We start from the raw sequence: 14,717 nt of genomic DNA on the forward strand, positions 1-14,717 counted from the left end.
AATGCAATATGGGATGCAGGAATGATCAGCATGAGCACTGTGACTTTGATCTCAGCCATGGGAAGGGCTGCATTTCACTTGACACCAATCTTGTGACCTCATTCCCAGCACATGCCAGTGCCCCTTGGTTTTTTTTCAATGCACTTTGGCTTTTGTTCTCCTCATTTGCTTTCGAGACAGGAAGATGTGGCCACAACCAGCATTTTCAGAGAGGTGAGCACTGATCACTGAACGTTTTTTAGCAAAGGTTAGCTGCAGAAGACCACAGAACTACATTATCCCTCCTTTGGAATGCCCACATTGCCAGGATAAGAGAGTCAGGGGAAAGTACCAGCTCATGTAGAGAAATGCTGCCAAAGAGAGCCCTGAGGGCACTACCACCCCTCTGGCCACTGAGCAAGGACAGAGACCAGGAAACTCATTCCCTCCACTCTCCTGTGTTCACAAAATACTGAGGGCACTTCAGTCTCAGCCTGCAGAGAAGAGTGAATATTGATATTTTTACACATTGAACCACTCCTCTCAGAGCTGTGCAGTGAAAATAATACAAAACCACCAAACCTAGAGGCAGTAGTTAAGCTGCAATAGGGACAATTCAGCTAGTTAGGAAAATATCCTACAATTCTGGACAACAAAGGTGGAAAAATGTTGAACGGGGCAATCAAATGTTGATAATGCAATCTGTGTCCTGGAAAAAGTCAAAGCTTTCCCCAACAAGGCACTGAGCAATGAGGTCTAACTGAGCAACTTCTAACTTTAGTGGGGCTGGACTAGACACCTTCAAATGCCCCTTCTGATCTAAACTGTCTCAGCTGACTTTCTGGCCTAGGCTGTGATCTGGGGTTATTTTGCAGACAGGAGGAGAGAGCAGGTGAACAGGAAAGAGATCGAAGATCCCCCAGGCAAGAACAAGCCTGGTAAATAACCTGGTTTGGCACTCTCAGCCTCACAAGAGGCAGGCACAGCACCTCACAAGGGTTCTTCATCCTACTGGAGAGACAAAGATAAATAGAGAAATTTCACAGTAGGGTCCTCCTAGGGAACAGAGGGATGGAGGATTTAGCAGGCACAAACCATGCCCTGGTACTCACCAGGAAGATGATGGTGATGAACAGTTCATTAGGTCCTCTCTGGGTCAGAGATTCAGAGGTAAAACAAACACAAGGTAAGTCTGAAATCACTTTATTGAAAAGTTTCATACAAGAGTAGTCAGTCAGAGAAATTATTCAAGTGATACAGTAATTCACAGACAAGCCCCTCTCACATCCCAACTCCAGGCCAATTCATTTACAGATGTCTTGTCCCAGTCAGTTTTTCAGGGCCTTTTGATGTCAGTGAGCTTCAGTGCAGCACAGGGAGCAGAGTCTGTTTTTACACCAAATTAAATTAGCCATGACAGAAATTTTTCCTGTGAGAGGCATGAAAGCCCCTGTAGGTCTGTTAAGAATGCTGCTTACAACATTAGGCACCACTGCCATCTACCCCAGCTGATTCAGAACAGACTGAAAGACTGTAACAAAATATTCTGCCAATAAAAATCTTCTAGAAAAACAGTATAAAAAGTACATATATATATATATATATATAGCATAAAGCTACCAAAAAGTGACTGTGCCATTTCCCCTCTTATACAAATAATATTTTTTTAAAAAACACAATACATTAGTAATTCACCCAGTATATAACATATTGCACCTTTCCAGAGTCCTCCATGCAGCAGGAGCCCCATACAGTATGTGGGCACTCCAGGATGGACCTGCAGCTCCCCTTTAGTTCTGCCTGTCTCTACAGCAGCTGCCAAGAGTTTGGCTACCACAGGTTTAGGATTCAGAAAGAAGGAAGCTGCAAGATGGCAAACCAATTATCTGCAAATCAATACCATTTCTTCTCAGGAAGGAGAAGAACCCATCACAGGAATCTCTTGATTTGTTAAAAGAACCATATATTCCGTGTTGCTGGTGTCAGTGAGACAATCCAGTTTTGAGTGCTTGTATGTCAGTTTTTACTGGCAGAGTACTCCCCATGTGCCAGAGGTACCTGCAGCACCTGGCAGTGATTTCTGGCCTAGCAAGGACATACAGCCAAACCACAGGAGCACATAAAACCAGGTCAGTTTACTTTGTTTCATGATAAAACACTGTAAGACAGCAACAGACACAGTGTTGTGGGCCTGCTATCTGAAAATGATTAACATTGATTCCTCAATCCAAGTTTTTGGTCACCTGGAGGGTTTTAGATAGAAGAGCAATTCCTGTCTTGCCCTTGCTTTTCCAGGCACGAGCTTCAGTCCCAGTAACCATGCACAGGTATGCAGAAAAGGAGCTGAATTCCCAGGAACTGAAAATACTGCTGTGTGTGGAACCCACCCTGTATTTGGTCACTTAATCATCTCAAATAACTCAGCAGGAACTTACTAACTCTCCATATAACCTTGAAGAATACCAGGAATGGCCTTTAGAATTGAGGACACCCAGATCAGATGATTTGATGGAAGGAGCACTAACCCACCCTCGCAGAGGTAGAACAGGGATGGGGATTTTTGTTAGGGGGGATTTTTGTTGGCTTTCTTTAGCAGAGAGCTGGCAGCAGCCAGAGCCCCTCCCTGCACAAAGCGCACAAAGTTATCTCCTGCCAGAGGCCCCAGGGCATAGAGCCCTTTCTCCTGAGCGCATTCATAGGTGAAGGGATCAACATCTATGGGATTCCTCTTGGGATTCACTGGCTGCTCGCTGTCCAGGGCCAAGTCAGTGCCATTATTTGGCAGAAAGGAGAGGTTGGGGTTTGAGCCAGTTAGAACAAGAGCCATGGAAATTTTATAAGCTTTCTGACAGCCGTTCTTGTCTTGAAAGATGCATTTCTTGTCCTTGCCAAAGGAGAGCACGTGATGTTCAGGGAGGCTGATGTAGTGCTCATAGGGCCCAGCACAGGCAGCTGTCTGTTCTTTCATCATCTGGTGGACCTTGTGGTATTCAGGGTACATTGTTTTGGGGAGCTGGTTAAAAATAAGGCCAGGATCAGTGACTCGTCTCCGAAAAACGTGGATTACTGGAATATTGCAATGGTGAGCAAAGAGAATGGCATCAGCAGCTGTCAGACCAGCACCTACAATCAAGACTGGATCTGTCATGATGCCAACACTGTTATTCTTCACTGCTTCTTCAAGGGCAGACAGCTGGTGGTGGACATAGGAAAGGTTTTCTCCCTTGACCCCAAGCCAGGTAGGATTGTCATATGTTCCTGTAGCCAGGACCACATTTTCTGCACAGATGGAGAAGAGCTCTTTATCACCTTCCATAGTTTTGAAAAATCCATCCACCTGAAAGACCTCTGCACTCTTTTCATTAGAGCTCCAGACTGAGTCACTATCCTCCTGCAGATCTTTCTGGGTGTGGTTGGAGATGCTCTCTGCACTCACTTTCCTCACAGAGGTCACAACAGTGCCACATCTGAAATTCTTCTGCAGTCCTTTCTTCACCACATAGTGTTGGTAATATTGAGCAATGTCCTCTGCTGTGGCTCTATTGTTTTTGAGGCCTCTGTAATAAAGGACAAACAAAGGTCAAGCAGCAGTTAAGTAAGAGACTGGAATTTGTCCCCTCTTGCACTCAATGTATCCTAGAGCCATCTACCCTGGCACTACAGAGAAGACTGATCTAGTTTCCCTGACTTCAGCAAAGTTATTCCTGACATAGAGAGCTAACAGTCAGGTCCAGAAGCTGTTGGACACAGGCAGCTTTCTGTAGCATTAATCCCAACCCCAAGAACATGGCTGGTTATTTAAGCCTTCCTCTAATATCTTGCTTCCAAGTCCATTTTTAACACCTGGACTTCTTAAGATTAATTGTGACTCATGTAAAGAGAAGCAGCACCTCAGAGAATGCACAGCAGCAGAAGTGACTGTAATTGTCATCAGGGGCAGCAGCAGAAGCCAGGTGACCATGATTTCAAGCTTTACTCAGAACTCTTGGTCACAGATTCATCTCCCCATTGGGTATGGAGAAGGACACATTCCAAGCAGCACTGCAACTTTATCTGAATCACTCAGTATAAAACAGACTGGCTTTGGGGTGCAGGAGAGTGTTCTTTCTCTCTCTAAAATCATCCATAACAGATGGGTAGTTACATTCAAGAAGTCCATTCCAGGTTCTCTAAAAATCTCCAGATGTTTGCAGATGATCACACATGCATGTCTCACCTTTTCTTTTGCTTTAACCATTCTTTGAAAGGGAGATCTGGGAGTCCCATCCATTCCCCTTTGCTCAGGGTAAACATAGAGCCCTCTATAGACTGGAACAAGAAACAAAGAAAAATAACTTTTATTTTTTTATTTAAAAACTGAAAGATTACTGATTTCATCATTTGTGCCATATTGAAACATGGATAAGATATCTCCTCTGATCTGCTGTCATGGAAACCATCCATGTTCTCCAAAAAGAACAAGAGATGGGGAATATAAAGGCTTGTTTTCCTTTTAAACTTTCACTTGTCTCTCTGTATAAGATGTAACACAGCTGACTGGGATTTTAGAGGAGCTTTTCTCTCTGCAGTCAGCCCATTTGGCCATTACACAACACACAGACCCCAGCTGGCTCCACTTCACTTACATGCCAGGCCCCTCCAGGAGCGTTTCTGCCCAGGACCAGGTGGGGGATGGCTCTGTCAGGCTCATGCCACCAGCTGAGCACAGATTCTGCTGTCCCATCAAAGTCGGTGTCTGGCCGCTGCAGGGTGTCAAACAGGAGAGCCACGGGGCTGTGGGATCGTCCCTCCAAGCCTTCAGACAGATACTCCAGATCCTGCAGAGAGAAGGAGCAGATGCTCAAAGGGCATGTAGTGCCAGGCAGCAAACTGCTTCCATTCCATTTTTACTGCTTGTCACTCCAGCACCTCTGAGCAGTGGGCTTGGGCACACAGACCTGCTCCTGCCCAAGGGCTGCCTCCAGGATCTTGGCAGCAACGCTGGCATTGCAGACAAGGGAGGTCTGGATTACAAAGCAAAATGCTTTGTGATGTGCTTAAGGCTCATTCTGTCTGTGTACTTTGAAAATCCAAACAAGGTAATCACCCATGATACACCCCTGGGATGCTTTGCTGGGATGTCATAGTTTATCTTTACACACACCTGGTCCAAAACAGAGACTTCTGGTGCCTCTTCCAGTTTTCTCTGAAGAATAGGATGAGGATGAAGAGCATGTCTTTTGAAATAAGGGGTGTAACCTGACAGCAAATATGAGAGACAGATTCCTGAAGGTCCATTCCCTGAAAAACAAAATTGAGAAGAGTTTAGACTTCTGGAGATAGAGCAGTTCTTTGAGAAGATGCAGACCAATTTAAAAGACATGACACTGCCATGGATACAGGGGATTTCCTGTTCCAGAATGCACCTATTGGATGGAGTTGGGGACAGCATTTTATTTTACCCTTCACTTCACTGGCTCCTATTTGCATTGCAAGGTCCTTAGCAATTGCTGAAAAGACACAGGGTTAAATAAGTCAGAGGCTGCCCTCAACTGAAGCTTGAAGTCTCTAGCATGGTGATGAATGGAGTTATTTCTCTAAAATTAGTGGTCTAGAAGCTGATCACGGGCTGACCAGGGGCCTCAGCTCTCCTGGAAGCACATTTCACACCAGTGCAGAGTAGTTCACTGTGCAAAGGATACAAGATCCAGAAAAGATGGTGATTATTGAAGTGAAGGGGAACCAGTTCTTCTCAGCAGGAAATTCCATCTTTTCAGGGATATTTGGCAATATAGCTTTGACTAATGGGTCTTGAGGACACTTTCAAATGGGAAGCAGCCCTACTGTGGTACTGCAGTGTGTTAAGGAAAGTCTCTCTGCCATGTCAAGACAAGAACACAGCACTGAACAGGTTTCTGGATGGCTGAACCCCTTTGCTGACCACCCAACAGCCAGCGGAAAAACTAGATCAGTGTGACTCCAAAGCCCAGTGAGAGTAGCCCGTGGAAAGTTTGCACATGGCTGTTCTCCAGCATGTTCAATATTTTACAGTGTCTATGTCTCTGCCAGCCTGTCTGGCTGCCCAAAATCCACGACAGTGCAGTGACGAGGAGGGGAGAGAGCCCAAGTGACAGCAGCCTCTTGACACGGTGCCAGTGCTCAAGGGTGGCTGGAGCAAAGGCTGATCCTTGAAGATTCCAAAAAAGTGAGGTCATGGCTGTAAAGCCAAGAGTGAGCTATGTGAGGGGCAGCCCGTGTCACAGCTGGGGACAAAGGCTGCCGTGCTGACACAAGCCAGCAGCTGCAGGTCAGCGTTTGGAATATTCCACTTGCAGGAAAGTTGGCCAAAACCAACAGCAGCAGATACTAAAAACAAACTAAACTGCAGATATAGTAAAATACAACAAATTTCAGGTCACTACTTTGCTTTAGGAAGTACAAGGAGGTACCTAAGCCAAACTTCACCACCTGAGCGCTCAACACTCAGAGGATTTATTCTGAACCACGTCTAAGTTTGACATGGATGATCACAAGAACATCTGGGGCTCAAGATATTTTAAAATGCTTCCATGAGGCTGCCAGCAGAGCTGAGGCAGCACACTGCCTTCAGGAGCAGGGCCTGGGGAAGTGGCTGGAGCCTTCATGCAGTGTTATCCAGCTGCAGTGAAACATCTGGGCTGCTTCAGCCCCACAGCCTCCTTAGAGTGCAGCTCTTCCCAGTGCTGCTTCTGAGGCTTTAGGGGCATCTCCACCCTGGCTCCCTGTACGGGTGCACTAGGGAGGCACCAAAATATCCTCCTTCCCACCTAGAGACCTTTACAATGAGCAGCACAAAGGCATTCTCAGATAAGAACATGCTAGAAGTAGTGTCCTTGTCAAAGCTGCTGTTAGCAGGGATTAGGGGTGATTGATGCAGTGCTCTGACTTTGGAGCAGCTGCCTCGGGGGCTTTGAATTCAGTGCCAGATAAGGAGGGAAGCCAGCTCTGCAAGGCACGGGACGCTCAGAGGAGCAAGGTCCAGCACCTCCACAGCTCATGGCTGGTCACAGGGGAAGGCTCTGACATCATTGCTTTGCTCAAGAATCACCTCACACTGCAAGATCCCTCTTGAAGTTAGTTGAAGACAGTTATTATATAACCTGGGTTTTTTAACTGGTTTTAAGCTGGTTTTAAAACTGCATTTTATCAGTCTATTAAATCTGTACAAAATCAGTGTAGCTCACTCATGTTTTAAAAGAAATCTGTGAAAAATTCAAGAAAGCTTAACAGCATCTGGAGTACTTTCTAAACAGACATAATGGTGGAAAAGCTCACACAAACCTACCTGCAATTCAAGCACTACAGATAATCCCAGCAAGCTGATTACCTATCTGTACTGAAAAGGTTTCAAATCCTTCTAAATATTCAACAGAGAAAAAGCAGGCTGAGATGAACAGATGCTCAAAAGGTTACCGATTTCACCATTAAAAATAGGTATGTGTTTTAATTTGTAAAATATCTTGTTCCTTACTTCTCACAACTCTGAGAGGTCTCTCAGTGTTATAGGAAGTCTGGCTGTCTGGAAAGGATGCAGAAACAGCAGTCAGGCATTTCTGCTTTGAGTGAGAACATGTGGAAGTGAACAGAATTAAAGGCAGCAAGTCCAAAGCAACAACAGCACAGGAGAGCCCAGCAGTCCTGGCAGGAGAGGACTTACCTATGATCACAACAGGAATTGTCTTGAGCCCACTCCTGTTTGAAGGCCTGGTCACTAATGGACACATCTTCCCATCTGGAAGCATTTATGCTCTGGAATCCACCTGCTGAAATAAATATATTTTGAATTATTTTCATTTTTTGACAAAAAAACACAAGCAAACAAACAAGAAAAACCCCACAAGATTTTCTCCAGCCCACAAACTGAGGCTAATCTAAAGTACTATTACCCTTGCACTGCAGACTGTCACATTACACTTCCACACTCAGGACAGACCTCCTTATCTTTTTCTCCTGCTGACCCCAAAATAAAAGGAGGATTTTCTGATTATGCACCACAAAAGGGGGACAGAACAGTTATCTTTCTTTTTCAGACATGAATTCCAGTTACTCCAGGACAACTGGCAATTTCAGCAACCCTCTGAATACATTAAATGAAGTGTTGCACCTTGTTAATAAAAACTTCACTTCTGACCATACTCTGTAGAAAATGGTATCATTATCACAAACACTTTAAGTAACTTGTGCATTTACTGATAAGTGAAGGAAACCTGACTCAAGACTTCTGCCCAAAGGCTGGAAATCTCCCGGCTGCATTTTCAAATAGGTACCATTCTATCACTATACGTTTTTTTGAGAAGTGGTAGATTAGTTCTGGAACCTCCTTTCTCAATTTTCCAGAAAATGGAGAGTTCTAGGTCTGAACAAGTAAATAACAAGTCTCTGAACAAAATATGCGGCATAATTATCTTGGAGACTAAGGTGTCATTAGAGTGGAATCTACAAAACTAATCTAATAATTATGTAAACATCCAGTGAACAGTGAATGCTTCTGCCATTCCTGCAGGAATCCTACCACGTCAAACAATGACTTTAGTTTTCCATGGAATTCAACTCTACTGTCGCTAACCTAGAGAAGTTATTTTTACCACAATAAATGTGAGATTTCTGAAAATCAGCATAAGCTTTAAAGTTATTCTACAGAAAATACTTTCTTTTATAAAACCCTTATTGTCATTTTGGAAAGCTAAGCAAAATCCATGGAATAGCACAACTTTGTCCAGTAGGGCACACTCTCCACACCCTTTCCAAGTGCAGATCTTTGGCAAGTGCACCAGACACTGCCATAAGGCCTGGCACATCACTGCCTTCGACACAGGTATGGCAGCAAATGTTTTCCTGCAGTGTAATGCCCCTCTTTGGGGCTGACATTTACATCACAGCAGCTCCAGCACAGCACAGCACTGCTCACTGACTGGGCAGCCAGGAAACCAGCAGTGAGTCCACAATTCACAGATTCCAGGCTTCAGCAGGAGTGCTGTGGGTGCATTTGCCTGCAGGGATGTGACAGCTCTCATGCACAGCCATGGCTGGGCTCAACAGCTCCATTCCAAGATAACCGGGTTCATCACATAAAATGAATTCAAAACTTGCAGCCTTGGCCAAATGTTTGGATCACAGTTTAGTGATACTTACTGGCTCCTGTTACCACTTAACTCAGCATTAGTTCTAAGACTGTTATGCATTTTGCCTGACAGGGCATGAACCACTTAAAAGACATTGTAGTTGTGCTATCTAATTTAAGTAATTTGAAGCATCTAGCTTTGAAGAGAGTTGAATCTCAATGAAACTTATGTTCCCAATTTAATTGAGACTCAAAGGTAGTTGTATTCATACAGAAGATGAGCTCCCCTTGAAGCCTCCCCACAGCCCTGGATGCTGTGGGAGCACAGCCCAACCACTCAAGGATCCCTCCAGCCTTTTGGGCAGGTTCTGCCACATTAACCAAAACCTGCATTAACCACCTTCAGCAGACTGTGCTGTAAGTTTGCCCCCAAACAATTCCTTCCCACAAAGCTCCAGAGCTGCAATCAGTAGAATTCAGCACCAGCAGCTGGGACTGCCAGAGACACCAAAGGAACAGGACACTGGTGTGACCAGTCAGGTGTTCCCCTCAAACCAGTGAACTGCAGCATCCAGCTGCAGGTCAGCAGAAGTTTCTTCTCCATGATAACAAATAACCCCTCTTCATCACTGTATTACACAAGAAGAGAAGTTCTTAGTAATTTTTCCTAACACAGAGTACACATCCTATATTTCTGTGAAACTCCTGGGAGCCTGGAAGAGGGAAGCAACACCTCTGGGAGCAACCTTGCAGGTTTCTGCCCCACAGCTCCCTGCAGCAGCATGCCTGGGAAAGCTGCATGCACATCTGTGGGATTTTAGCTGGAACAAGGACTCTGACCAGCCCAGCAGAGCACAGGGCAGCAGTTTCAGGGCAGCAGCAGAGGCACACACAGAGAAGGAGCTGCCAGGCTGTTTGTAAGGTGTGAGCACAGCGTCACGCTGCCGGCTGCCAGCACGTTTCTGGGGGAGCCTGAAGGGGACAAAAAAGGCACAAGGCAGGAGAGGACAGGCTGGCAGTGCTGTTTGCTTTAGAGGAAGGTTGCCTTGGCTCCTGGCCATTGCACCGTGCCACCCCTATCCACCCTGATAAAGCACAGAGCAGCAGCCGCTCACTGATAACTGCTGCTGCCGCCCTCCCCCTGCTTTCTGCGCCTCCTGGCACATGAAAGGGGAGCATTTTCTGCAATTAAACCAAACTTTAATAGCTGGAGGAGCATACTTGTTAGTCTGATGAAATAAGGGTTAGTCTCTTTCACATTCTATAGCTGCCATCTCTGTAATTCATAGTTATTAATTCTTATTTTTAAGTAGAAAGTGAATCAGGTGCTGAACCTGTTTATAGCTACTCCCATCCTGTTGGCTAAAGGTTTGACTTCTGGGGGTAAAACTCAGAGCGTCTCAGGCATTTTAGTTTTGGGCCAAACATTCACCTTTCCTCCCATCAGATGTTAAGGTGGATTATTTTAATTACTTAATTACATTTTTTTTTTAGTCTTAGACTCCATTACCTCAAAACCTGGGCAGCTAATGCAGTGTAGAGGAAAGCCTGTTCTTGCAGAGGCCATTGCAAAGCAGCAGGACATTGAAGTTCATTGCCAATCTAATCTGAACTAGTTAGCACCAGGAAAAAGCCTGAGATAGCAAGAAACTTAAGAGTGCTCTTCACACCCTCCTTTTATGTAGTGTGGGCTGCTGGGCACTCACACTTAGTCAGCTCAGTGACACTGAGTTTGGCTCCTGCTCTGAGCTTCCTACTTTAAATGAACGTCCCTTTCCTTCTCCTCATTTGGGAGAAGGCAGCAAGTTTCACAACTTGGCTTCTTGCTGCTTCCAAAGCATTCCAGTGTCTGTGTGATGTTACATAATTGTTTCTGGCCGCAATGCTCCCAGCTCACTCTGGGCCAGCTCTGCATACCTTCCCTCGTGTCCAGAGGGACCGGAGCTCACAAACTCGGTCAGTGTGGCTCGCACCAGCTCCAGGCTGCCTGCCTGAAACAGGTTTCAAGGGAGCAAATGAAAAAGCAAAGGCACGTTTAGCAAGACAAGGGCACTCTGTGATCCTTGGAGAAATGCAAAGCCAGGTTACATCAGCCATAGGCAGATAGCTCTCTCTGTAACAGCCATGAGATTTTGCTAAAGGAAAAATCACCAAGTGTGGCCTGAACAGCACATGGGGAGAGCGCAAGAGAGCAGTGCAGTTGGGGTATAAACACTGGGGGAGTTTAAAAAAGGTACCACAAAAGTCAGTTTTAAACAATTCTAACAGAGATGCAACAATAGTTTTCTTCAGCTTAATTTCCTCATCAACTCACTTGTCTCACGAGGTTAATATTTAACTAATTAGTACTTTAAAAAAAAGGCAGAGATCTTGACAACTTTTACATTTTATACTTCCCTACAAGTTTCAGAAGCTGTTCTCTCCTTACAGCATCACTCTTGCATGTCAGGCCAGTTACCCCCCAAACACAATTAAACTATGTGGAAAAAAAATCAACTTTGTGGTATGTAATAACACCTTTCTAAAAACACCCCTGTGACAGTCAGAAACTGATGTTAGGGTACACCAGACAGAGCTCTCTGTACTTATTTGGAGCCTTCTTACCTTTAGCAGCAGGTCTGATGAGAGGTGGGATCTTTGTGAGAGTGACTGTACACTCAGGAGAGCCAACCAAACTACAAGCCTGGAATCCTCTCTCTGCTCCAAGACAGCTGTTTAAATATAGTAGGCAACCAGCAGCAAGAGAGGAGAGGAGGAGCCTAAGGGACTGGAGGTGGAGCAAGGAAAATACTAATAAGCATGACTCAGCAGGAATATTTCCCTTCCCAGCTCCTGAATGAATGCAGAGAAACTTCCTTAGTAATGTTCAGATGACTAATGTGACTACAGCAAAAGCAGGATTGCAGGAACCATGCCTGTCAGAAGTCCTGCACTGAACAAATTTTCCATTTTTAACCCTCAGGACCACACAGATACACAGTGGGTCTGAAAAGATTGATTTCAGTTTGTGTTTTTTTTTTTTTTCTTCAGTGAGATAAAGTGTTATAAGCCTTTTGCACAGTAGCAATAAAATGAGTCAAACTGCTTGCATAAAACCCAGAAGCCACCAGGGGTTCCATCCAAGGTATCTTACTCAATTCAGGGAATAATTGATCTGGCTTGCTAAATTTAAAATGCCCTTCACAAATGAAATACCTTTATCCCAAAGTGTTCGGTTCAAGTAGTAAATGAAGCACATGTTTATCTCTGAGGCCATCTGTTTGGAAACCACAATTTCCAGGAAATAGGGCTGCTGATACACAGTTAAAGTGCATACTTTCATTCATGTGATCTAAAAGATAAAACCAGTTCTTGAGAAGGATTTCTCTGCTCTCATGACTCCCATCAGAGCAGAATACTTAATATAAAGCTCTGTTTTAATTCCACCAGAATAAGTTGCTTTAATAAATGTGAGGCAATTGTTTCACTCAAAGTTTAGTTACCAGTCAATCCTTTGTAAAATCTGACTCAGTTAATGCTGTCAGACTGAAGAGGGTGGGGGGAGAGGGCTAAAGGCTTTTTCCAGTTTCCTGGGCCTTTATCCAAGGTAGCATTTGCACAGAGCTCTTAAATAACTCATACTGATTTTTTGACAGGAAAGGCTTTTATATGCATTATTCAGACATTTATTGGCATGTAACCAATGTGTCCATGTCAGCCATGGAAAAATTAAGCTTTCAGAGAAAATAAGGCATTTGTTTGCTCAGGTGATTTAAGATTGCCCTGTTACTAGGTTTTTCAAATCTGTCTTCAGTACATTGCAGTGGTGCATGTCAAACATTGTAGAACAAAGATGTTCAAGCCCATACTTGCTGATACCATAGATACAAGACAAAACCATATATGATGCTTTGGCTTTGTACTAAGGAAAATAAGGAATACTTCTTGTGTGTGCAAATCTTCAGAAATAAAGTTGTTCTCTCTGTAAAAAATAAGAGATCCTGTCCATTTCCTACTAGAATTTATAAATCTAGAATCTGTATTACCTTTGCAAATAAAGCCAGGATGGCTTTGCAAAACCGCAAGCTCTATCCTAGTTTTGTGCACAGTATAGTTCTTTACAGGAAAACGTTCATGTACAATAACCCACTGCCCTTTATTTGTTTGTACAATAAGACCATTGACCATAGCAATTTGGGAGCTTCTTTTCTGATATCCCTTTTGATATCCCTATCTTGATATCCCAAGAAACATATCACACAGAATAGACATATATCAAAGTAACTGTTTCTCCTTGTGTACCTTGACCTCAAACAAATGATTCAGCCCAACACTTTGGATAAACTTTCTAGAAGAAGAAGTAATTGAGCAATCTGTAGTTGGCCTTGCAGCCAGCCCTTGACCTACAAACTCATGCAATTCACTTCTATTTTTTTCCTGAACTGACAAAGCCATTTTGGTGGTGCACACATTTACAGACAAAGCCATAACATTGTACTGGGGAATACATTGCACCTGAACCAACCCCTCTTTCCTTAGAAAGAAATTTCCTTGTTACTTATTGACTTTTCACCTCAGGTTATGTAAGTTCTACCTGTCCATCTCCTGCTAATGAAACCTGTCAGGTAGCCCTGATTCTGCTGTCTCCTGATTTGAGGGAGCTCAAGCTCTGGTGTCAGAATTCATTGCTGACAGCTCATGGCAGAACCTTTCCTACAGCACCTCTCCAGCATCCACCCTTCCCTCCAGCCAGCCTTAAGGTGTACCAGACTGCTAAATTATCCTGACAAACAACATTTTTCACTCATTAGAACTTCATGTTCTGTTGGTTTTTTGTAATGACAGGAACACTCCCAGTGTGATCCTCCATGGGCCACTGTAGTGCTTTGATGCTTTGGTGTTTCTCTCAATTATGGTAAAACAGAAATCTAAAATTCTGCATGTTTTATGGCTAAGAGAATATTAAGTGTTCCATTCACTCACACACAGAATGCAGAACATTTAATCTAAGACAAAATACAAAATCAAGTGTTGGAAAATCTGATGAAGTATCTTGGTTCCATATGGTGTCTGTGCAGAACCTAAAACCCAGCTTCACTTTGTTGTTGCCTAAATCATCTCCACCTTTATCACCCAGAAAAGCTTACACTTAGAGTTATATGTTAGCTTAGATACCAAAACTGGGACCCACATTTGTAATGATAATAATTAGTTTGACATTAATACTGTGACAGTTTGCCAGGTTTCTTTTTGCTTCAGCTAAGAAAACCTACATTTGCCACCAACACCACAACCCAGACCACATCAGCAAGATGATGTAAATGTTGTGGCAGCCCCCAGTCTGAAGCAGCAGGTTGTGGCCATACCACTTCAGAGAGCAGTTGGCTGTCTGAGAAATGTGACTTGCTCTGCTCAATGGCAGAGGTAAAAAAGGCTGGGAAGTCCCAGACAATTGCTGGGTCTGACAGAAAAAGCAGCTTAGGCAATGCTGGAAGTATGAGACCCAGTTCTGCTCTCAGTTAAACTTGTGACTTCCTACATGTGTTTGTGCTTTCACATGGCTTCCTCTAAAGAAAGATTTGGCCCAGACCACATTTCCCAACTTTCCCATGTCCCTGCCAAGGCCATATCTCTTATGTGTTCATACCTCTTTTTGCACTGTTTAGGCAGCTGGGTCCAA

The 14,717-nt window shown here is 44.1% G+C and overlaps 1 protein-coding gene across 2 annotated transcripts; it reads right to left on the reverse strand.

Annotated features, from left to right (window-relative positions):
- Window positions 1-1,572: 1,572 nt before the first annotated feature.
- OSGIN1 (oxidative stress induced growth inhibitor 1) lies at window positions 1,573-11,747 on the reverse strand. 2 transcript variants are annotated; one of them, XM_054269346.1, is made up of 6 exons: window positions 11,663-11,747; window positions 7,655-7,760; window positions 5,123-5,259; window positions 4,605-4,796; window positions 4,196-4,287; window positions 1,573-3,536 (listed from the first exon to the last, which is right to left on the reverse strand). In XM_054269346.1, exons 2-6 carry the CDS (start codon window positions 7,737-7,739, stop codon window positions 2,543-2,545), a joined length of 1,500 nt encoding a protein of 499 aa, XP_054125321.1. In that variant the 5' UTR covers window positions 7,740-7,760; window positions 11,663-11,747; the 3' UTR covers window positions 1,573-2,542. The 2 variants fall into 2 exon arrangements, with proteins under 2 accessions (XP_054125321.1, XP_054125322.1); XM_054269347.1 differs by having other exon boundaries at window positions 7,655-7,757; window positions 11,663-11,732.
- Between the last annotated feature and the right edge of the window lie 2,970 nt (window positions 11,748-14,717).

This window comes from Melozone crissalis, unplaced genomic scaffold (genome assembly GCF_028551555.1).
Source record: "Melozone crissalis strain CALT ecotype California unplaced genomic scaffold, PUWL_Pcris_2 ptg000007l_1, whole genome shotgun sequence".
NCBI lineage: Eukaryota > Metazoa > Chordata > Aves > Passeriformes > Passerellidae > Melozone > Melozone crissalis.